Consider the following 23,889-nt stretch of genomic DNA (forward strand, 5'->3'; position numbering starts at 1 on the left):
AACTGACAAATGACATTTATAGACTGTATACTGTATGCCAGGCATTGTTCTCATTTAATCCTCAGGCCAACCCTGTGAGATAATTACAGTTACTGTCCCTATTTTGCAGATTAGGAAACTGAGGCACAGAGAAGTTAAGTAATTTGTCTGAGTTTCCTTATGGAGGAGACAATGTGTATTCACCACCATTCAGTCCCCCGGTATATCTTATGCTGCCAGAACAGTTCCTTTGCCCATAGTAGGCGCCTAGTAACCCAGGTAACTTTTGAATTGAATCAGTACATGGGCTAGCATGAACTAGTTAGTATAGCAGTAACATAATTTAAGGAAACATGGAAAAAGAAGTAGAGACACTTCTAAAAGTTTTACCTCACAGCACCTGCTCTATTAAGTTGGTGGGAAATGTGAATAATTGGTTATTTTTAATTACTTAGTGTCATTCTTAAAATGGTGTCATTGCTCTGAAATTGGTAACTGACAGTGTTCAAGTTTTCCTTATTAGAGCAAAAGCATTTCTCAGAAGTTTCATTATAAAAATATGAAACTTTGTTTAGTGATATAATTGAACAAATTGAGGGCTAACTTAATTGACCTGGCAGTGTTGAAGAATGTTTACATTTAGGTTCGGTTACGCTTCCGAAAACATCTGTTGTACACTTAGTAAGTGAATTATTTCTTTCATCTTCACTGAATTCCATCTTCTATTTTACCCTCTATTCATCTAAGTGAAGAATTCAGATTAAGGAATATCTTCACGTAGAAAGTCGATTGGGAAAATCCTCTATTTCAGAAACAAATAGTACATTGTCCCAACAGGTTTTTTTTTTCTTCTTACAAATGGTCTCCTAACTACATTTGTGTTCTTTGGCACTGACAGTATAGTGTAACCAGAAATCAGCCCTAGGTGACTTTGGGCAAAGGACTTGGTGAGGAAGAAAATAAAAACTGATGGTGAAGGCAGGTTCGACCACCCGCTTTACCATGGATAATTGAGATATAGCTGATTATTCTGGTCAGGTCAGTATGAAGCTGAAAATTCAGATTGTGGATTTTTTCAAATCATAAGCATAGGAATAAAAATGCTATATATTTGTATCTAAGTTCAACAAAGATTAACTTTCCAAGCCAGTCACTATTTGGGGGAAGAGAATGCTGTCACCTTCGTGAAGTTGTGAATTATAAAAGACATTTCTGTGGGATTACTGAATGTCCCTTGGGGGTTGTTTCATTTATAACATTGCCTCAGGCCTTCTGCTGCATCCTGTTGGAATGACCTCCTTTTCAACCCTGTGCTGGCAGCTGTGATGTGGCTCTTTCCCTGGGATCCTTCAGGCTTGTCACATGACAGACATGAACTGTGACCCCTTTGTTCCTTACCCAGATGGTTCGTTCTCCATAATTTTTTTCTATTTAACAATTTTGCCTTATCTTCTTTTCTCTTTTCCCTCTTCATTTCCCTTTGTATTTCCTACCTACACAAGACTTTTTTGGTAGCAGTTTAATTTTTTTTATTGAAGTAGGACATCAATGCAGAAAAGTACCCAAATCATGAGTAAGCTCACTGAATTTTCACAGCAGAGCACACCTATGCAGACAGTACTTAGGTCGAGAAAGAGAACATCGCCAGAATCCCAGAAAACCTCTACTATCCCCTTCTGGTTACCACTCTTCTCCCTTAAGGGGAATCATTATCCTGACTTCTATAGCTTTGCCTGTTTTAAACGTTATAGAAATGGAATCAAACCATATGTATTCCTTTGCATCTGGATCCTTTCATTTAATATTTTGTGACATTTGTCCATGTTACTCAGTTTGTTACTGCTGTGTAGTATTCCATTTGTATGAATAGTCCACAGTTTATTCTGCTCTTAATGGGCGTTTGGATCGTTTCTAGCTTAGGGCCATTATGAATAGTAGTGCTAAACATTCTCATACATGTCTTTTTATCAAAAGACATGACATATTTCTGGATATTTACGTAGAAATTAAATTGCCAAGATATAGTATGTCCAACTAGCCATTTAATTTAAATATTCATGTAAAACACTAAACGAGTGATTTTTGGCAAACTTGGTAGGAAAGATCTATAAACATATATAGATTCAGCTTTAGCATAATATATCTAATTTTTGGCTAAGAAAAATGCCTCTAGTTAAATATACTGTAGTTTTAAATAGATAACTCCTGTATACAGCAAAATTGCTGCTCAGTGCCTGGGACATTAACTTTCTTCCTAATTTGTCCTTTTATCCAGTGTTCCAAAGCTGAGTTGGTGGGCCCATTTTGTAAAAATCTTATGAGAATATTTTGATGGTGATAATTTACAAGAGTTAAGATTATATCTGTGTTACACCACCTCTAAGTTAGTCTTTTTGTCCTTTTTTTTTAAACATGGACTTTCCAAAATTTGCTTCATGGATGCTTTTGAATGAGTCTGACCTAATGAGTATAGAAGTGGGATTGTGATATCATATCCCTTCAAAAGTGAGTAGTATCTTTGAAGGACATTTTATTCGATTGTGAGGTAAAGTCGAATGTAAGAACTCCCAGTCATTCTGTGTACATGTATGGAATTAAGTTCACTTGTTTTGACCATAGGGTTTTGGAGACCTTAAAGGGGATTTCCTTACCCTCCATCAAACTAAAACAAAGCAAAAAAAAAAAAAAGAGAAAACCAGAAATGTAGAGGGAGTAATTAAAATTTGAAGGTTATAAAAAGATAGTAATGGAACCAGAAGATTCGCTTCCTGTGTTAGAGGAAGTCTTTTGGGTAGGGAAAGGAGGGTTGCCAACTCAATTGAGATGTTTTTGAAACAAAGTATAGTTAAAAAAAAAAAAGAAAAGAATAAAGGATTCATTTTTGCCAAATTATTCTATATCTGAATTTTCTGTATTTTTATTTCTTCTTCCAAATCTTTTTTTTAAATGGTGTATAGACATATTGATACTTAGGAAACTTAATATCTTAATACAGAAGTATTGGGTTTCATTCAGTTTTGAAAGACATTTAGAACTCGTGTTAGTTGTTATGTTTTAAACTGGTGTATTCAATTGAGAAAATATTGCTGATAATCTGTGTTGTTCTGTATACTTTGCTAAGCCATAGAAGGTATAGAAATGATAGTCCCTGTCCTCAGAAAGCTTACAATCTAGTGGGTATGTGCTGGTGGTGGTAGCGTATACAAATTACTATAATACGATGTAAGATAATTACCACAGTAAGAATTCTTACGGGGAAGGGGAGGGTAAGTAGACCCATTTGAAATGGGTCTTAAAGGATGAGTAGGTTAGCCTGGAATGGCCTTTCGCTGATCTCTGCAATGGGAAGTAAGGCTGAAGAGAAGCCAGGTAATGAGTTTGTACCTGATATGATGTATAATATAGAACAGGCTAAGAGCATTCACTTTATTATTTTTTTTAACATCTTTATTGGAGTATAATTGCTTTACAATGGTGTGTTAGTTTCTGCTGGATAACAGAGTGAATCAGCTATACATATACATACATCCCCATATCTCCTCCCTCTTGTGTCTCCCTCCCACCCTCCCTATCCCACCCCTCTATGTGGACACAAAGCACCGAGCTGATCTCCCTGTGCTACGCGGCGAGCATTCTCTTTAGATCAAATTAAAAGTTGAGTCCCAGCTCAGTGTTGCTGTGTGACCTTAAACAGATTGCTTTAACCTGTCTAAGCTCAGTTTCCTCACTTGATAAATGAGGACAGCACCCATGTAACGTGCTGCAGTGTTGTATGAAAGAAAGATCATGTGTGGAAGGTGCTTAACGTAGCTCTCAAAGTATAATAAGTGCTCAAGTAGCTACTCTGGACAGAGGGGAACCATTGAAGGTTTTTGAACCATGGAGTGGTGGGATCTGAACCATGTGAGGCTTTCACTTTTACTTTTATAATTGACAAACAAAAGACCGCACACATTTAAAGTGTGTAATCTGCCAGGTTCTTACATATATACACACCTGTGAAATCATCGCCACAATCAGAATTATGACCACAGTCATCACTCCCGAAACGTTTGTCTAAGACCTTTAAAGAGGACAGTCTGCCCTGTGATGTGCAGCAAAGAACGGATTGAAGTGGAGAAGTCAGTTAAAAGGCTGTGGCCATGGTCCAGGTGAGAGAGAGTGACTGAGGCCATGAACTAGGTGTGCTGGCCATGGGCCTCCCCCAAGAGCCTGGGCTGCTGGAGGACAAGCTGCATCATGCTATTACCTCCAGCACCTACCTCAGGGGCCAGAGGCTAGCAGGCTCTTGCTGAATTGACAGGTTCTCTCTTTATGAAAGATTGCTTATTTTAAACTTGCTTCTCCCTTTACTTTGTATAGGGTTTAAAAGACAACCTTTTTGCTTCTGGGACATCCAGCCTGACAGCCACCAAACAGTTGCTTCGTCCAAGAATCACAAGAATCTGCCTCAGGGACCTGATCTTCTGTATGGAGCAGGAGAGGGAGATGAAGTATTCCCGAGCTCTGTACCTGGCCCTTCTGAAGTGACCATGGCCCTCTCCATCCAGATCCTTGCTACTTACTGCCAAAGAAGACATAAAGAGCGGTGTCACATGGTCCTGAGCTTTCGGTTTCTGGAAAATAATCACCGATAGGGAAGACCATTGTTTACAGTTATATACTTTTATTAACTCTTATGTATTCCATTAGGTTCTTAATGACTAGGAATCAGCTTCTAAAAATAGGTTGTGAAGTACGGTTTATTTACACAGAAGTAGGCATATGCCTACCTACGTGTTTAATTACAGCAAGGCTCTGTTTGTTACTCCCTCCTTCATTTGCCAAACTATTAATAGGTAAGGCGTCTTTCCCTAGTACAGCCTGCATTGAGATGCAGGGGGAAGAAAAGAAGGGTCACCGCTTACCAGGAAACTATGTATTTCATCCTACATGGAACCTGACTCAAAGCATTAGGTTTTCTGGGCTGGAATCAGAAGTTGCTTAGCAAGTGATGACAGTTGCCTTCTGTGGTTGAAGGTGACAAGCCACAGGGTAAGGCCAGTGGTGGCTTTTGTCGGCTGAGTCCCATTGTTGTTAAAACATTGACAAATGGGGATAGTTTGTGCCTGAGGTTGCTGTTCCCTGGTTCACCTCACCACCAGCGATGGAGGGAAATGAAAACGGAATCATAAAACAGGAAATATGCTGTATACACCTAAGAGGGGTCAGTGGTCGAATTGGAACTCCGAACCAACCAGTACATGTTTTGTTGACAGGATAAAAATCACAGCCCAACCAAAAAGGAAAATGTATCAAACATTTTCAAATTACAGTATTTCAAAAGGAAGAAGTTATTCTTTGTTTTGTGTACTGCTTTAAATCTCAAGAAGGATAGTTTTATAAACTCTTTTAGTTACCCTAAGTTTTAAGCATCTTGTTGCATTAAAAAAAATCGTGATTGATGATTAGAAATTTTTAACAATGGGATTCCATTTTGGACTCTGTACTCAAAAGGTAAGGTCAGCATCTTACTCTTTGAGATCTTGGCTCTACATATATTATGAGAAGCATGTTATATATACTCGTCCGAGGAGGAAGCTGACATTTTGCAATGCAAACCCTCTTTTTTTTTTTTTTAATTCCACTTTTGTGGTATGTAGCTGGTGAAAAATAATAGCTGTAGTTAGAATCACATACAGAAAGAATGCGTAAATCCTCCAAAGAAGGCTAAAGAAAAGAAAAAAAGGGAAAGCTGTGCTTCTTAGAAAAAGAATTCAGGGGAATAAAACCTCAAGTATGTTATTCTTCATCCTGTTCTTCCCATCGGGACTGTTATGGCCATATTCTATACTGTAGTAAGTTTCAAATTGGCCACATTTTCTGTTTCAGCGAGTTATTATGTAAAAATGCTATAAATTATGTGTATGTTAAAAGAGTCCTTTAAGAAGAGATCTATACCTAAAGTTGTTTTTGTATATTTAAATGCTTAGCTTTATTTTTTGGTAAAGTGCAGCACACTCCCATATTTGTGTGTAATCTTATTGATCAGATGTTTAAAATTATTTCAAATACTTCATTAAAATAATTATTTTATTATAAGAATAACTTTGCTCAGTCACTGACTTTGGAAATATCTCTGGAAGTCGGCCCCTGAAGCTGGGGGCAGGGCAGTAGATCTTTCTTGGCTGGGTTTGTTACTTTGGAGTGTGAGCATTTGGGTTCCAGAAGCTCACTTCAGATCCAAGTTCCTGTATCACTTTCTTTGAAATAGTTGTAAACTTGCATGGTATTTGACTCACAATGAAAGCTACACATATTCATTACAAAAGCTTCTCTTGCCCATCAAGGTTTTCTTACAAAGGTATTCTTTTTCAAAATTTATCCTTAATATACATTTTTAAACTTTGTTTAAAAATCCTAAAGTATATCTTACACACAAAAGAACAAACACAGTGGACCCAAGGTATTCTTCCACTCAGTTTGCAAAATGATGGCCTTGGGGCCGATTTGATCTCTAAATGTGATCTCTGTAACTCACATGGTGCTGCCAATAGTTTAATTCACAAAAATCTATATTTCCACTTCTTTTGAAAAATTAGAAGATCTGGAGTCACTAGGTGTACCGTTTGTGTGACAGTCTGCTGGAGCCGACCAGTGGCTGTCCACTTCAGATGTGGGAGCGTAAGTTCACCTTCCCTTGCCTGATCCCTTTAAGCACTGAAGTGTGAGACTCTGCCTTCAATGTTGATCTTAAGTGATGAACACTAAAAGGGGAAAGTGCCAGAAATTCTCCATCTATTTACTGTTTTTTAAGCAATTTTATTGAGGCATGTTTTACATATAAAATTCACAATTTTATCCATTTAATTTTAATATGACCGATGGAACTTTTAAATTGTTTCCTCCTGAATATCTGTAAGATTCTTCTCCTCTTAAAAGAAGCAAAGTTTAACATTCTTGTAAAGCCTATATTTCTTTTTCTTTTTTTTTTATTGAATGAAAGATTCTTTAAATTCTCTAGCGCTTTAGTGCTTTACAATTTTCAAAAGTTTCACACACATGATTTCATATAATCCCATACTAACTCTTTTTTCCCTACTCCTGTAATGCCCCTCCCTCCTTCCCTCTCCCCACTGGTAACCACTAGTTTGTTCTCTATATCTATGAGTCTGCTTCTTTTTTGTTTTATTCACTAGTTTGTTGTATTTTTTAGATTCCACATATAAGTAATATAATACAAGTATTTGTCTGACTTATTTCACTTAGTGCAATGCCCTCCAAGTCCATCCATGTTACTGCAAATGGCAAAATTTCATTCTTTTTTATGGCTGAGTGGTATTCTGTTGTGTGTGTGTGTGTGTGTGTGTGTGTGTGTGTGTGTGTGTGTGTGTGTGTACCACATCTTCTTTATCCATTCATTTGTTGATGGAAATTTAGGTTTTTTCCATACTTGACAATTGTAAATAATGCTGCTATGAACGTTGGGGTGCATGTATCTTTTAAAATTTGTGTTTTTGTTTTTTTTGGATATATACCCAGGAGTGGAATTGCTGGGTCAAATGGTAGTTCTAGTTATAGTGTTTGGAGAAGCCTCTATACTTTTTTCCACAGTGGCTGCACCAATTTATTGGGTTGGCCAAAGAGTACTTTCGGTTTCTAAGTAAAAATAAAAGACACATTTTTCATTTTCACCAAGAACTTTATTGAACAACATATTCACCCTTTTGCTCCACTACCTTCTGCCATTTTTCAGGCAAGTTCAAAATTCCATCTTCCCCAAACCTTTTATCTTTTTGAGCAAAGAACTGTTCCAGGTGCTTTTTACAGTCTTCCAGGGAATTAAAATTTTTTCCATTAAGAGAATTCTGTAACGACCTAAATAAATGGAAATCCGAAGGTGCAACGTCTGGTGAATACGGCGGATGAATCAGAACTTCCCAGATAAGCTGTAACACTTATTGCCTGATCATCAAAGAAACGCGGTCTTGCGTTATCCTGATGGAAGATTATGCATTTTCTTTTGACTAATTCTGGATGCTTTTCATCAAATGCTGCTTTCAGTTGGTCTAATTGGGAGCAGTACTTGTCGGAATTAATCGTTTGGTTTTCCGGAAGGAGCTCATAATAGAGGACTCCCTTCCAATTCCACCATATTCACGACATCACCTTCTTTGGATGAAGACCGGCCTTTGGTGTGTTTGGTGGTTCATTTCGCTTGCCCCTCAATCTCTTCCATTCCACATTATTGTACAGTATCCACTTTTCATCACCTGTCGCAATTTGTTTTAAAAATGGAACGTCTTCACTACGTTTAAGTAGAGAATTGCATGCAGAAATACGGTTGAGGTTTTTTTCACTTAACTTACATAGAAGCCAAACATCAAAGCGATTAACATAACCAAGCTGGTGCAAATGATTTTCAATGCTTGATTTGGATATTTTGAGTGTGTCGACTATCTCCCGCGTGGTGTAATGTTGATTGTTCTCAGTTAATATCTCGATTTGATCGCTGTCAACTGGTCTGCCCAACCATGGAGCATCATCCAGCGAGAAATCTCCAGCACAAAACTTCGCAAACCACTTTTGACATGTTTGATCAGTCACAGCACCTTCTCCATATACTGCACAAATCATTTTTTTGCATTTCGGTTGCATTTTTACCTTTCTTGAAATAATAAAGCATAATATGCCGAAAATGTTGCTTTTTTTCTTCCATCTTCAATATTAAAATGCCTACACAAAAATTCGCTAATTTTGATGTCATTTTTTAAATGCACTGATATGACAGCTGTCACATACAGTCTAACAAAATTGTTTTGAATGAAGTTAAAGACAACTAAGTGCTACTAGAGCCATCTTATGAAAAACCAAATGAACCTTTTGGCCAACCCAATACATTCCCACCAACAGTGTACGAGGGGTCCCTTTTCTCCACATCCTCGCCAACATTTGTTACTTGTGGGTTTTTTGTTTCTTTGTTTTGTTTTTTGGATGATGGCCATTCTGACAGGTGTAAAATGATATCTCATTGTGGTTTTGGTTTGCATTTCCGTGATAACTAGTGATGTTGAGCATCTTTTCATATGCCTGTTGGCCATCTGCATTTCCTCTTTAGAAAAATGTCTGTTCAGTTCTTCTGCCCATTTTTTTTAATCAGTTTTTTTTTTTGATATTGAGTTGTATGAGTTGTTTATATATGTTGGATATTAACCCCTTACTGTCCATATCATTTGCAAGTATCTTCTCCCATTCAATAGGTTGTCTTTTCATTTTGTCAGTGGTTTCCTTTGCTGTGTAAAAGGTTTTAAGTTTAATTAGGTCCTATTTGTTTATTTTTACTTTTGTTTCCTTTGCTTTAGGAAACAGATCCAAAAAATATTGCTGCAATTTATGTCAAAGGGTGTTCTGCCTCTGTTTTCATCTAGGAGTTTCCTCTATGTATTCAGCCTTACATTTAGGTCTTTAATCCATTTTGAATTTATTTTTGTATATGATGCTAGAGAATTTCTAATTTCATTCTTTTACAAGTAACTCTCCAGTTTTCCCAGCACCATTTATTGAAGAGACTATCTTTTCTCCATTGTATATTCTTGCTTCCTTTTTCATGAATTAATTAACCATAGCATTGGGTTTATTTCTGGGATTTCTATCCTGTTCCATTGATCTAAGTGTCCGTTTTTGTGCCAGTACCATACTGTTTTAATTACTGCAGGTTTTTAGTATAGTCTGAAGTCAGGGAGCATGATTCCTCCAGCTCTGTTATTCTTTCTCAAGATTGTTTTGGCTACTTGGGGTTTTTTGTGTTTCCGTACAAATTTTAAAATTACCTGCTCTAGTTCTGTGAAAAATGCCATTGGTATTTTGATAGGGATTGCATTGATTCTGCAGATTCAATGCCTTGGGTAGTATGGTCATTTTAACAATATTAATTCTTCCAATCCAAGAACATGGTATATCTTTCCATCTGTTGGTGTTGTCTTCAGTTTCTTTCATCAGTGTCTTAAAGATTTCCGAGTACAGGTCTTTTACCTCCTCAGATAGGTTTATTCCTAGGTATTTTATTCTTTTTGATGCAGTGGTAAATGGGATTGTTTCCTTAATTTCTGTTTCTGATAGTTCATTGTTAGTGTATAGAAATGCAACAGATTTCTGTATATTAATTGTGTATCCTGCAACTTTATGGAATTCATTGATGAGCTCTAATTTTCTGGTAGCATCTTTAGGATTTTCATGTCATCTGAGAAAAGTGATACTTTTACTTCTTCCTTTCCAGTTTGGATTCCTTTTATTTCTTTTTCTATTCTGATTCTGTGGCTAGGACTTCCAGAATTTTGTTGAATAAGAGTTAAAGCCTATATTTCTTGAAATCTGATTTGAGGTAAATTTTGTCTCATTAAAATTTTGGCAAAAGTTTATTTAGAATTAAAACCATTTATATTAGTTAATGTCATAGTTGCAGCAAAAAAACCACAAGCAATATTAGGACATATTCTTCAGAAAAATAAGAAACCAAGATCTCAGGGGGATTAAGTTGGACTTTATACCTAGTTGTACAATGAACCAACTAAATGTTTATGACACTTTAACCTCAGCAAGCCTCAGTGATTCTACAGGAAATAAAAGTATAATATATCCTATGTTTATATATGACCTAGTAGCAGTTTTTACCTTGTTGTTTTTAGCGTTATTTTCAGATACTTTCATATGCCTTGCTGCCCTGAAACAATTTTTTTTTTTAACATTTAGGCACAGTTTACATCTGATATCAACTTCTTTTTCTCTGACTTTTTGACAACCTCTTGGTATTTTCACATGCATTTTAGCTGTATGGCATTGGTGCAATTACGTTTTTACCGAAGTTATTCCATCAGTTAGAAATTGTTCCAAGTAGAATATATTTGCCATAATTTTCTTTGGGAAACTTTGAGAGACTGCTGTGCATGCAAGAAACCTGAAGTGTTGGGCACTGTGTACTTGGACACTGACTGGTTGGGTGAGAGGAACAGATAATGTTAACAGTTACATGTTTAGAATTTGTGTAGACTTTGCACATTGAATATTTGTGGGAAGAAAATACTTCCAAGGAACTCACTTGAAGACTTTTGACTTTGTTGGTAAAACATGATGAGAGCAATTTTAATGGCAGCTCTTCTCCTTTCAAATAATAAGGTCAGTTTGATATCTTTCTAAGTTCTCTTATAGGCGGTACTGAGGCAATGTCGCCCTGGCTGACATTTTGTCAACATCTCAGTCTTGCCTCTTACCAGTTGTGTGACCTTGGGTAAACTATTTAATCTCTCTGCCTTTGTTTCCTCATCGGCAAATAAGAGTACCTACCGGTGAGGTAGTTGTGAGAATTTAATGAATTCTTAGAACAGTGTGTCACATGTAGTAAACACTATATTTGTTAGTAACGGTGGTTGTCACGGCTGTATCAATTATGAAAGGCATAGTTCTACCTCCCACCCACCTCCAGTACTAGATTGTATTGATAAAAGTCACTAGTTGAATGCATGAACCTAGTATCTTATTTTAAATAGAATAATCTAAGCTCATGCAAAAGTCTAATGTATTGCATTGAGGATTGGAGGATGGGAGCCTAGAAGGAGAAAAGTATGATACTATAGTGGAGCCATTAAGCAGAGTAATTCTTATGTCCCTGGCTTTGCCTATTAAGTTTCTTGTAGGGTTGGAAGCAGTAATGAAGCTGTGCCGTTATTTTAAAATTTTTAATTGAAACTATTACAGATATTGTGAACAATCAAATCACGTAACAGGGCATACCAAAGTAATTCTACTCACAGACCTCCTGAGGTCCTGTGCTCCCCTCCCTAGATTCACCCACTTTTACCAGTTTCATATATCTCTTAACAGACATAGTTTGTATACATATAAGCACATAGTTGTAGGTTCCCCCTTTATTTGCATATGGGAGCATACTGATCTATCCCTTGCCATTCTCACGGTTTCATTATTCTTAATTCAATTTATACTGTGTCCCAGGCCAGGGGTCCTAGTAGAATCTTCCTGTAAATCTTTGGGAAAACAACACTGAATTTTTCCTTGAGGGATTTAGTCTCAGATTTTCTTACTGTTTTGTAAATTTTCTTATTTCACTAGAAGAATTCAGTCATACCTGAGTGTGTGTCAACAATGTTCCTCTACCAAACAGGCATCATGGAAAGCAACAAGGGGAGTAGAGGTTTCCTCTGGGAGGAAGTGGAGAGAGGGAAAGAGGAAAAATCATTTAAAGTAAGAACTGAGTATTCTAGTTGTAATTATAAAGTTTCACTGACAGAACCCTCCCACCGTGAACACTAGCATTGGAAGCCAACCTGAATTGAGGATCACTCCAACCTCTTTTTTGTAAGATTGATATTCTTCATTTAAATGTAATAAGTAGATCATAATAGGGATGATCTAAATTTGGGGTTCCTGAGAATGATCCATGAAGGAATGCCTGATACCAAAATATTCATTTGGCGAATTTGTAAAAATTTTCTGCACTATGGGGAACAAAGATGCATAAGACACAGTCCATGGCCTGGAGGGGTTTTCTAGTCAGAGAGATGGACTCTAGACACATAAACACAAAGTAGCATATACTCCTCCTAAAGAGAGGTGTAAATAGCAGTTTCTTGTAGGTGCCTTTAGAAAAAAAGATGTCACTTCCAAATGGAACAATCGTATTCAATTTCTCACAGAAGAGATAGAATTTGACCTGTGCAATGAAAGGAATGGATAAGATTTTTTCAAGTCATATGTTTTAAGGCCTTCTAAGGCAAAAGGTTGGGAAAAAAAAAAAAAAAAAAGGATAGAGTACTTTTAGGGAAGTAAATATCTAGATCTAGTTTGGCTGATTATGAAAGTCATGTAAGGGAGAAATGGAAAATAATTTTGGAAATTAAGATAGCGGCAACTAATATTTACAGTGTCCAGAATTCATAGATACAAAAGAATATAAGTTCCCTACCTTTGTCTTCTAGATAAGTTATTTATAATTTTTATTTCAAAGTGATTATAGAAAAAGAGAGTGGTAAGAGTTCCCTGAAACCAACCCCCTACCCACCCAAAAGATTTTCCCTTGATTATAACAATGATATATTCACACTGTATAAAATTTGGAAAATAAAAGACTATAAGGAAAATGAAAAATATAATAATATTTGGTGCATTTCTTTCTATCCTGTTTTTTCTGTGCTAAATCTGTAGATAGATGTTTTAGATCATGAAGTTGATCCAGCTTTGTATCCTTACCTACACACCATTGGAGACACTAGGGAAAATGAGAAGAAACACAGCTAGGAGAATAAAACATCACTTTTTTGAGTTCTGTCTTTTCAAAGTGATGTTGAGGCCACGTTTCTGGTGCCCTCATATAGCATGTGGATTTGTTTAAAACAATTTCAGTCTGCTGCACTTCAGGGTGAACTGAGAGTACCTTTTATGTCTCATCATTACTTGCATTGGGCCTCTACATGAGAAGGTAATGTGGAGGAAGAATTGCCATAACTCTCTGTAAACTATTGAGCAGATTCAAAGCTAGTGTAGGAATGTTATCCATGAGGTTTAGGCTATAGGACTGATAACTTTCCTATTTGTAATCTTAATGGAGGCTCTGCCTGAAGATGAGGGGAAGGTAAGGATTTGCTGGTTGGCTTCTTGACGAAATCTCATGCCTTCGGTTTTCATGTCCCTAAAAAGAAGTGTGAAGTTGTGCCAGCTGGTCGTCAAGAAACCTTTAAACTTTCAGATGGTATGAGTATTTCACTGGGTGCTTCCTGGGAGTTTTAATTGCTATCAAAGTAGACAGTGGGTGCCTCTGCGGCTGAGGAGAGCAATTGAATAAATGGTGCCTCATGCCCTTTCCGTGTCTTCTGCCATTATCAAAAAGTGTAAGTTGTGCATGGTGCTGGGCCAGACCCCAATCAAAGAACAATCCAAGCATCCTTCTTGAGGTATATCGAGCTAGATGAATTTCCCACGGCTTCCAAAACAAATTGCCGCAACTGGGCTGCTTAAAACACAGTTAAATTCTCTCACGGTTCTGGAGGCCAGAAGTCTGAAATCAAGGTGTCAGCAGGGCCAAGCTGCTTCCAGAGGCTCTGGGGAGAACCTTCTTTGCCTTTCCAGCTTCTGGTAGCTTTTAATGGCCTTGACTGTGACAGCAGAACTCCAGTGTCTGCTTCCATCTTCACATGGTCTTCTCTGCGTCTTCTGTGTCCTCTCCTCTTCTTATAAGAACACCAGACATTGAATTCAGAGCCCACTCTAATCCAGTATGATCTCATCTTGACCCTCAACTAACATCTACAAAGACCCTATTTCCAAATAGGGTCCCATTCTGAGGTTCCAGGTGAACATGTAGGGGTACACTGTCCACCCCACTATAGGAGCATACTGTATATGATTATATATTCCTGATACTTTATTTTTTACCTCTGACTTCAAAAGTAGTGAAAAACTTAATGGTTGTTAAAATGTAAAGGGGTTGATCTTATGTCTCCCTAAATGGGTATCTTAGAATCTTGTGGTCTGTCAAGATACCTGTCCTCCACTTCTCCCCACTTCTCTCCTCTTTCAGCTCAGAAGTTCCTAGTAGGTGGCTCTGTTCTGAGAAATGTGTCTTTGATGTGGTTTAGACTGTGCCATCCTGGTGTTTACAGAAGTATATTCAAGTGACTCTGTCTTCAGAAGCCTTTTGAGATTCTGAATGCTATGTACATGTTGACTGTTCTTAAGGAAATTCTCCACACTATGAGCAAATCATAAGTTTATTTCTAACAAGTGTCAAGTATTAGAATTTTTTTAATAGCAGTGAACCCAGGTCCTCTCTGCAAGAACGTCAAGAGAGTACAGGCGTACCTCATTTAATTGTGCTTTGCTTTACAAATTGAAGGTTTGTGACAACCCTGTGTCGAACAAGTCTATTGGCACCATTTTTCCAGCAACATTTCCTCACTTCATGTCTGTGTGTCACAGTTTGTTCAATATCTCGCAATATTTCAAACCCTCCACCAGCAAAAAGATTATGACTCGCTGAAGGCTCAGATGATAGTTAGCATTTTTTAGCAATTAAGTATTTTTAAATAAAGGTATGTACATTGGGTTTTTTTTTTGTTTTTTTGCAGTACGCGGGCCTCTCACTGTTGTGGCCCCTCCCATTGCGGAGCACAGGCTCCGGACGCGCAGGCCCAGCGGCCATGGCTCACGGGCCCCGCTGCTCCGCAGCACGTGGGATCCTCCCAGACCGGGGCACGGACCCGCGTCCCCTGCATCGGCAGGTGGACTCCCAACCACTGCGCCACCAGGGAGGCCCCTACATTGTTTTTTTAGACATAATGCTATTGTATACTTAATAGACTACAGTGTAGTGTAAACATAAGTTTTATATGGCCTGGGAAACCAAACAATTTGTGTGACTTACTTTATTGTGATATTTGCTTTATTGCAGTGGTCTGGAACCAAACCCACAATATCTCCAGGGTATGCCTGTCTAGTCCTGAAATGAGAATGTGCCAATATATGGAAAATGTCAGTAACTGTTCCTTTCACAATCTGCTTCCCAAGTGCCAACTGTGGACCCAGTCCCATTAAATCAGTCAAGTCAGTTGATTTGACACTGACAGTCTCACTTTTGAGGTGGGAATCTGTATTATTGGAGAAGGAAAGGAAGAAGCAAAACCCAGAATTACTGGGGAGAGATGCATCACTGAGGAGACTTAGAAATTGGAGAAACATCAAGAATAGTTTTATTGATTTCATCACAGATGCCACCATCAGGCATTAGCCTCTGGACCTGGGAGTTGATAGCAAGTTCTAAATCTAGAGTGCCTAACAGGCAGTTCAGGTTTTTATCAGATTTCTTTTGCAATAGAATATTGAAAAGATCCTAACTAACTTTTTAAAGAATGTGTATTTTGCCTACTGCAGCTTTCAAAGGCCATCCTCTGTCTACTTCTTATGGATTTACTGAATAACTAGGCAAACAGTTGGCAGGGGTTTGGGGAAAAGGCCCTTAGATGACGTCTGCATATATTCTAAGCAGAATCCCACAGAAAAGTCTATCGAGTGCAGTCTGTAAAGGTCAAAAAACAGCAGGCTGTGCCTAAAATGCTAACATAGGCTCAATCATCTACCAGATTCTCAAACTTATTTTCATGACATAGTCTGTAGTTATCTCAAGGGAGGACTCAGATCTCAGGTTCCCCAGATTAAGTTTTAATCCATCTGTTTGATAGATGCAGAGGCAGATGCAGAGGCAGGCATGGGGATAAGGAGAGAAAGACATCAAATCAAGCAAAATGATAGGACGTTGCATCTTCTCTCTGGTTACATCTGTTTCATTGTTACTGAGAGATGTCAATTGCTGAGATGCAGGCTAGGTCACAAAGATGAGTGTCTGCAGAACAAGAGGTGATGTGGTCTAGTCTACCACATTTGAGTACAAATCCACTTAGAATCAAGCCACTTACTTGCAGCCCAAGGTTCTCGATATTTCTAAGGTTATGGGAAGGTTAGCTAGTCCAACATTCCACTAATAAAGGAATTCCCTTCAGCATCCCTGAGGCCTAGGTCCTCTACTTGAATAGCTTCATTGATGGGGACCTTACTATCTTATCATAGAATTCATATTTGAACTATTATTTCTTTGTTTGGTCTTGGTTTGATTTGAAATTTGCCTTCCTATAATTTAACATTTGGGGCCTACATTTGTTCTCCGAAGTTACATAATAACACAGGTTTGTTGAGCACTGACTCTGTAACGGAGACTGGACCAAACTAAGCATTCTCCCGGTGCTGTCTAAATCATCACTCTCACAGTCAGAAAGTGGCTGGCTGTGCACTAAACCCGTTTCCTCCTGGGCACGCGGCTAGACCATGTTTCTGAGTCTCCCTGTTGTTGAAAGTGGCCTTGTGCCTGAGGTCTGGCCAATGACATGTAGGCAGAAGTGATGTGTGACATGTCAGAGCTGGCTCATGACAGCCTGCCATGTATGACTTGCGTGCTCTTTCCCTTTCCACAGAGGCCCTGAAAGGCTCGTGAAGATGGCCGAGCCACCAGATGGAAGGAGCTGTGGTCACTGAATCATGGCTTGGAGCAAAACTGCCTGCTAATCAAGGACACCCATTTTGGACTATGCACAAGTGAGAAATAAACATCTAATGTGTAAATCACTAATATGACGTAACTACCGTTGTAGTTAATTGCTAATAGCTATATATGTAATATAACTATGCTATACATATTATGATGTGTAATATAACTATAGCAGCTAAATCAACTAACTCAGGTAGCTACTGCTACTATTATTTCTATCTTACAGATAAACACACCAGTGCCTTAAGAGATTAGACAATTTAGTGGAAATCACAGAGAAAGTCATAGAGTTGGAGGTCTAACTCCAGAGCCTACACTCTTGATCCTTACACTGAGCTGGGGGGTTGTTGTGTCTTGTTTTGTTTTTGTTTGTTTTTTAATGCTTCAGAGCTCATCTGTATCCCATGTGACAGCACTTTAAATATCTAGGGATAGCTACCTGTGTCCTTTCCTACACTTGGTATTCCCTTCTGTCAGCTGCAGCATCCTAGTCCTTTCCATTCTCCCCACATAGATTCCAGATGTCTCAGAATCTTCATTGTTCTCTTGGTCACATTCTACTCTGCTAAAGGCCACATTAAAACTTGGTTTCCTATGCTAAATGCAACACAGCAGAAGGGGCTGGGGGCATCGGAGGAGAGCGGGCCCATTCGTATGCTGGAAGTCAGATGGTGGTCGTGTGAACTTGGGGCTGACTAATCACCCCAGGGCTTTTTCACCCTCGCTACTCAGAGAGTAGCCAGTGGACCAGCAACATCGTCTTCACCTAGGAACTTGTTAGAAAAGCAGGAGCTGAAGCCCGCACTCCAGACCTACTGAACCAGAACCTACATTTTAGCAAGATCCCCAGGTGACTCCTGTGCTCCCTGCAGTTTGAGAAGCACTTGTCTCTCAGTTGCCTCTATCAGCCTAAAGAGAAAACATTGCTATGTTCTGCTTGCTTCATTTTGTTAGTTTTGGCCTGTTATGATCATTTAAATTTGATTCTGTCACTCAGTGAGCACATTTGAGTTCAAGTGACTCAGTCAACTCTGCAACCCATTATCCTGCTCAGCCTTGCATCACCCACACGTTTCATCAGCATGCCTTCTGCGTTCATTCAGTTTGCGCATGAATGTGTTGAACAAGACAGGGCTGCTAGGAAATAATGAAGCACGTTTCTGTCTCCACCATCAGTCTGTTAATCAGCACTGACACTGCTCTGGCCGCCCGGGGTCATATCTGACTGACGGTGCCGCTGCAGGGCCCCCAGGGTCTTCACGAGCAGCTCCGGCGGACTCGCTCCCTCGTATGCACCACCCAGCGCGTGCTGGACCAGCCTGGCAGGCACCTCAAAGAACATGATGATGGTTTGGAAGGTCTTCACCTGCTAGCAGATTCCTAACCCCCAGCACTTCAGAATGTGGCTGTATTTAGAGATAGGGTCTTGGAAGAGGTAGTTACAATGAGCTCATTCGGGTGGCCCTAATCCAATGTGACTGGCGTCCTTATAAGAAGGGATGATTGGGACACAGGCACAGGTACAGAGGGAAGATCATGTGAGGACGCAGCAGGTAGGCAGTCACCTGCAAGCCAAGGAGAGAGGCCTCAGAAGACCCCAACCCTGCCAACACCTTGATCTCTGGGCTCCAGAATCATGAGAAAATATTTTGTTGTCTAAGCCCCCCAGTTTGTGGTTCTTTGTTACGGCAGCCTTGAGCAATCTACCATCCCATCCCCTCCCCTCTTCTGCCACTGCATTTTGGTAGAATTGATCATCTGGCTCTGGTAAGATGATCTGAGGTGGTACCTTTCTGTGTGTGTGAGAAACGTGGGCATAAAGGATGCTACCTTTAAAATGCCTCAGGGCTGTTTGCTCCAGTAACGTCCTGGGTGAAGTAAAGGATTGACTCAAAGGGCAAAATCACTTCTAGGGTTACAAGGTACAGAGGAATGTTCAAGGTGTCTGCATTCATGGGCTTTAATCAAAGCTTACTGGGAATCCCAGAATACAACACCCCTGAGGTGAAGCTTCTGGGAGAATGAAAAAGTCATCACCATACAGCACAAACTCCAGCAGCCCTGTCATCTTGTCCCCTCGATGTCAGAATCCCTTTCTCTTGACTCTGGTGCTTCTGACATTAGTGCCTCAGCTGCTCAATCCCTGCTTCTCCTGCTAACTTTTCTGCTACTGCTTTTGTTCTCTGTTGAGTGCTTTCTCCCTGCACATTTTTACATCTGGGCACAAATCTCTGTGTGTCACATTCAAACCTCCCAAGAGAGAGGAAGTGCTTAGATAGATTAAATGTTCTTCCTTTTGGATATTCATACATTTTGGATAATGATTTTGTGCTAAACTATCTCACAGGTGACTGACTGGCTGACCTATAGATAGTTGCTCTGGGGTCAGGGGCTAGTCCCTGGGTGTAATGTCACAGGTGTAAAGCAAGACAAGATCCCATGCGAGGAAGCACCCTTGGCAGTGTTGTTTACTGGAAGACGTTAGCACAGCGGGCACGCCCTTGCTACTCAAAGTGCGGTCCATGGACCAGCAGCGTGGGCATCACCAGGAGCTTGGTAGATGAGGAACCTTGACTCCACCCCAGCGCTGCTCAACCAGAATCTGCATTTTAACAAGATGCCCAGGGGATTTGTATGTGTGTTATAAGTTTGAGAACTGCTCTACCAAGCCCTGCCCCCACTGATTTTTGGTAAATTTGAACTTCTCTGAATATTAGGCTTGCTTAAAACTGCATACCCGTGTGGGTCAGATCAGATCCTAGGAGTTTTAAAGCTGTGCTGAGCCTTAGCCATGCAGTCAGATTTCAGGACGAGAAGTTGAAGACCAGAGAGATTAGTTTGCCTAAGAACACAGCACTAGAATGCATTTAATTATGCACAATTGTGTGGGAACACTGGTAACATAAAAAAAATTATTTTCTTATGCAACCCAGCAATACTGAGTCAGTTTCTGAGCCAGATAAACGTAAGAACTGGGCCTAAACTTATTAAAGCAATGGACGAATTAGCTGGCTGCATACATGAACTGCATTCAGAGGGGTTAGTGCCGTGGAGGGTTGAAGAGAAGTTGGAAGGATTGTCTGCCAAAGAGATAACACCACCGTGCTTCCAGTTACAGGGGCCAGCACTTGGCTTGGAGAATTACTCTATCTGGTCTTACCCTCTTAGGAGAGATTATTAAAGTCTATCCCATTTCTAAGCAAATTCTCCCACATCTTTTATATTTTAAATTTCCATTTTGATTCGCATCAGAATGCCTTTGGCCCACACACATTTTTCATCTAAACAGACACCATGATAATAAAAGCACTTGCAGTAGTGGAACTGGTAGAAATAATAATTAGTACAGCATTTTAGATCTGTATGAATGAGCTATGTATGTCACACGGGTATCTAAAAAAATGTGCCATTGCAAATCTTGAAGGTTTTCCCTGATGAATTTTCCATTTGATCCATAAATTGATCTTATAGTTTAAAATACTCTTCTTAGGTTTTGTAGTGGTCACTGCTCATTCAATATTTAGCTACAGAATATCCCCTTTGCAGAGCTTTTGAGGGGGTGGAATTATATACATGAACACTCAGAGGAATGTTAGAGAGCGTGGAACTGGCATCTCGTTTTACAGGTGAGGAGAATAATGTCCATAAATGGTCAGTGGCAAAGCAGAAACGGGCGCCCAGGGGGACAGAGATTTGAATCATCCAACAGATCGGTAGGGTGTCCCGTGTGGCTGTGAGCTTGGTCTTGGGAGCCTGAGAGCCTGATATTTGGGCATTTGCTTGGGCCGCCTGGCAAAATACTTACCCCTGTTCCCCAGCGACAGGTCTTAGCTGTGGTTCTTGCTTCCAGGTATATAGGTGTCTTGGTTGTGAGTTGAATATACTCCAATGCACTCAACCATTTTCCCTCAATGTGTAGGACTGCTGCTCTTGTCTATGGATTTCTTGCAATCATCGGTTTTGCCATGCATCCAACAGACATATATTTGGTGCCTACTGTGTACCAGGCACTGCATCTCATGCAGTGGGATTCCAGGATGAAGAAGACACACTCCCTGCCCTGGGAGCTCCCTGCATAGAGTAAACAAGATATCTGGGAGGCAGGTGGATGGAACACAGTGTGGTGAGGGTGAAAGATGAACCAAGTGCAGTGGGAGGGTTTTCATTCTTGTTTGCATCAACTCTATTTCTTTCACTTTCTGCCTTTTCTTTCAGTTTCTCTTCCTTCTTGAAAATGACTAAATATCAAATAGCTTAAGGATAGTAATACCTGGTTTTATTTTATCACACGTCCATTGTACCCAAGCACTGTGATGGGTACACAGAGGTGCACTATGTCGGTGACAGTTGACACACTTGTCACCAAATAGCTGCATGGGGTGTGCTAAGTGCTGGGACGGGGGGCGTGGAGGGCCCCTCCGGGTACAGGAGGAGGACCTTCTCTGGGAGGGAGTTGGGAAAGTTTACACTGAAACTTGAAGAATAAATAGGAGTTGCCTAGACTCCTAGGAAGAAGGTTGTCCAGGCAAAAGGCAGAGGTCCATGCCGTGTCTATATCTGGGGACTTGTTTGTTTACTGAGGCTGGAGCATGTACAGAATGACAGCTTCTATAAGCCAGCTCAGTACAGGAGTCAACCCTCCAATAGTGGCACAGGACACACATCCCAGACTCCCCTGACTCTGGAGCCCTTTAAATGATAATACATGGATGGTACACACACAGCCTTCCTGGGAGGTAAGGCCTGCTTGAATTTAAGCATGCGAGGCCCTCAGCTTTCGCATAGTCTCCCTTTTGCTCACCATTCACACCCACACGCCAGCCGCCTCCGTCCTTGGGCTTTGGTCTTTCACACGTGGCCGGACTGGTGATGAAGCATCTCGTGGTGGCAGGCGCCATTACCGAGAGAACGGCCAAGGGCTGGCTGGCTTGCTGCCCAGCTGCCTGAGCCCCTGCCTGGTCGGACCCTGGAGCGTCTTTCTGGGGGCTCCTCGGCCCACTCCCACCCTCTCCTTCTCCGTGGTGGGATTGGTGGAAGTGGGTTAGGACACAGGTCCAGGCTGTCTGCAGACGGCCTCATGTGGGACTGGTCCACTGAGGCGCCATGTGACTTGTGTTCTGGTAACAAGCAGAAGAGGTGCCCCTTCACTGCAGCCTCGGTTCTGGAAAACCCCAGGTCTGGTTAGAGGTTGGAAGGTTGAGGGAAGACTTGTGGGCCCTGGCAGCACTGGGCGGGCCCAGCACCAGCAGGGGTCCCCTCCCCAGGCACTGGCACCTGGGAGCTTCTTAGCTGCCTGCCAGGTAGTCTGAGCCTGGGGGGGGGGGTGCCTATAGAAGCCATAATTAGGGATTTTACTGTCTGTTTTTAGCTCCTCTGGAATGGAAATTCTGGAAGTCAGCAGGAGCCAAACTGGCTGGGCAGGGCCGGGCAGTGGTTCTCCTCACTGTTGATGGCAGCACAGGCCACCTCTGAGTCACAGGCACGGTGAGAGGGCTTAGGTGGGTCCTCTGGGCGCAGAACCCTCGTAAGTCATCTCCTGGAAGCCACAGCTGGCAGGTAGCTTGTGCCATGTAGATCATGGACTCTGGTTAAGCACTTTCAAACGTGTTCTGTAATAGAGAGCCCGGCTGCGGCTCCTCTCCTGCTGTCGCCCCTTCTCCTCCTCTGGTCGGTGGTCGTGTGGTGTCCAGCCATTTCTCCCCCACAGGGTTGGACGCCGTCTCTCCGGCTGGAAAACCGAGAAGAGAAGGTCAGTGTTTTTTCCCTTATCATCGCTCTGTTGTCCTGGGAGCGAAGCCTCTGGCTGCACAATCAAGATGGGTCGACCTGTCTTACTTCCAGACCCTTCTGTCCCTAGCCAGAGCCCCAGGTTTCCCACTCGGGCACCAACTAAAGGCCTGTTAACCAACCATGGGCTCCCTGGTCATTTTATTTTTTGTGGGGTGGGAAGACTAGATTACTGCCTAGAAGCCTAGTCTGTCCATTGTAGGAAGGGCTCTCAGAGAAGAAATCCCTTCCAAATACCACGTAGGTGGCTGTCTGAGCCCCAAGGGTGTTACGTGGCGTCAGGTGTGCATTTATGGGTATGAGGGGCGAGGGAGATGATTATCCTGAGACTCGGGCAGCCCCACTGGTGTGGCCGTCACCATCCAGGCTGGAGGATGGGCCAGGGGATGTTACCTTGGGGGTGGATCCCAGGCGGACGGGCTCACAGACCCCATGTCAGAGGCCGCGGCTCCACACGGCTCAGAAGCACGGAGGTCAGGAGGGTAAAGATGCTTGTTCTGCACCTCAGTGTGGGACAGGAGGCTGACAGTGTCCCTGGGACACACTCCTGGGAGGGTCTCCAAGTAGAGCATCCAGTCAAAGGGCAGAAGGAGGGTCACTGCGACAATCAGTGCCATGTCTCCCACTCAAAATTGGGATGGGTGGTTTGACACGGAGTTCCTGCAGCTGCTCTCTCCACAGTGTGAGAACCTGAGCGTCCCCACAGGGTCTGCCTCCAGGTCAAGTTCATGCTGCATTTCCTGGCTGCCCATGTTTCTCACAACTCACCCACCTGGATGGCGGAGGGGTCAGAGGGAGGAGAGCCAAATGGGTTATTTATGGTGGGAAAGAGGAAGAACAGGGGGGCAGGCAGATCTGCCTCCCAAGCCCTCAGTGACCAAGCAGCCTGTGCTCCTGGACACCTTCCTGCCCTCTCCGGCCTCTGTGGGTCCGTCTGTGCCAGGGGAGATGCCTACCTTGCAGGATCATTGGATGTCTCAATATGCAGATGCCCAGGGCCAGCCTGGGATGTGTGAGACGCCTAGTAAATGAAAAGGTAA

The 23,889-nt window shown here is 41.3% G+C and overlaps 1 protein-coding gene across 3 annotated transcripts in view; it reads left to right on the top strand.

Annotated features, from left to right (window-relative positions):
• The window catches only part of TAF4B (TATA-box binding protein associated factor 4b), a gene marked incomplete at its 5' end in the record, with an annotated part of 112,974 nt that extends 106,968 nt beyond the window's left edge, over nucleotides 1–6,006 (top strand). For all 3 annotated transcript variants that reach the window (XM_082667817.1, XM_082667816.1, XM_082667818.1), the window contains one exon: nucleotides 4,342–6,006. In XM_082667817.1, the coding sequence (XP_082523943.1) occupies nucleotides 4,342–4,509 (168 nt within the window). In that variant the 3' untranslated portion in view covers nucleotides 4,510–6,006. The remainder of the gene's footprint in view (nucleotides 1–4,341) is intronic.
• Between the last annotated feature and the right edge of the window lie 17,883 nt (nucleotides 6,007–23,889).

Source organism: Grampus griseus (assembly GCF_964374135.1).
Source record: "Grampus griseus genome assembly, chromosome: 12".
Taxonomy (NCBI): domain Eukaryota; kingdom Metazoa; phylum Chordata; class Mammalia; order Artiodactyla; family Delphinidae; genus Grampus; species Grampus griseus.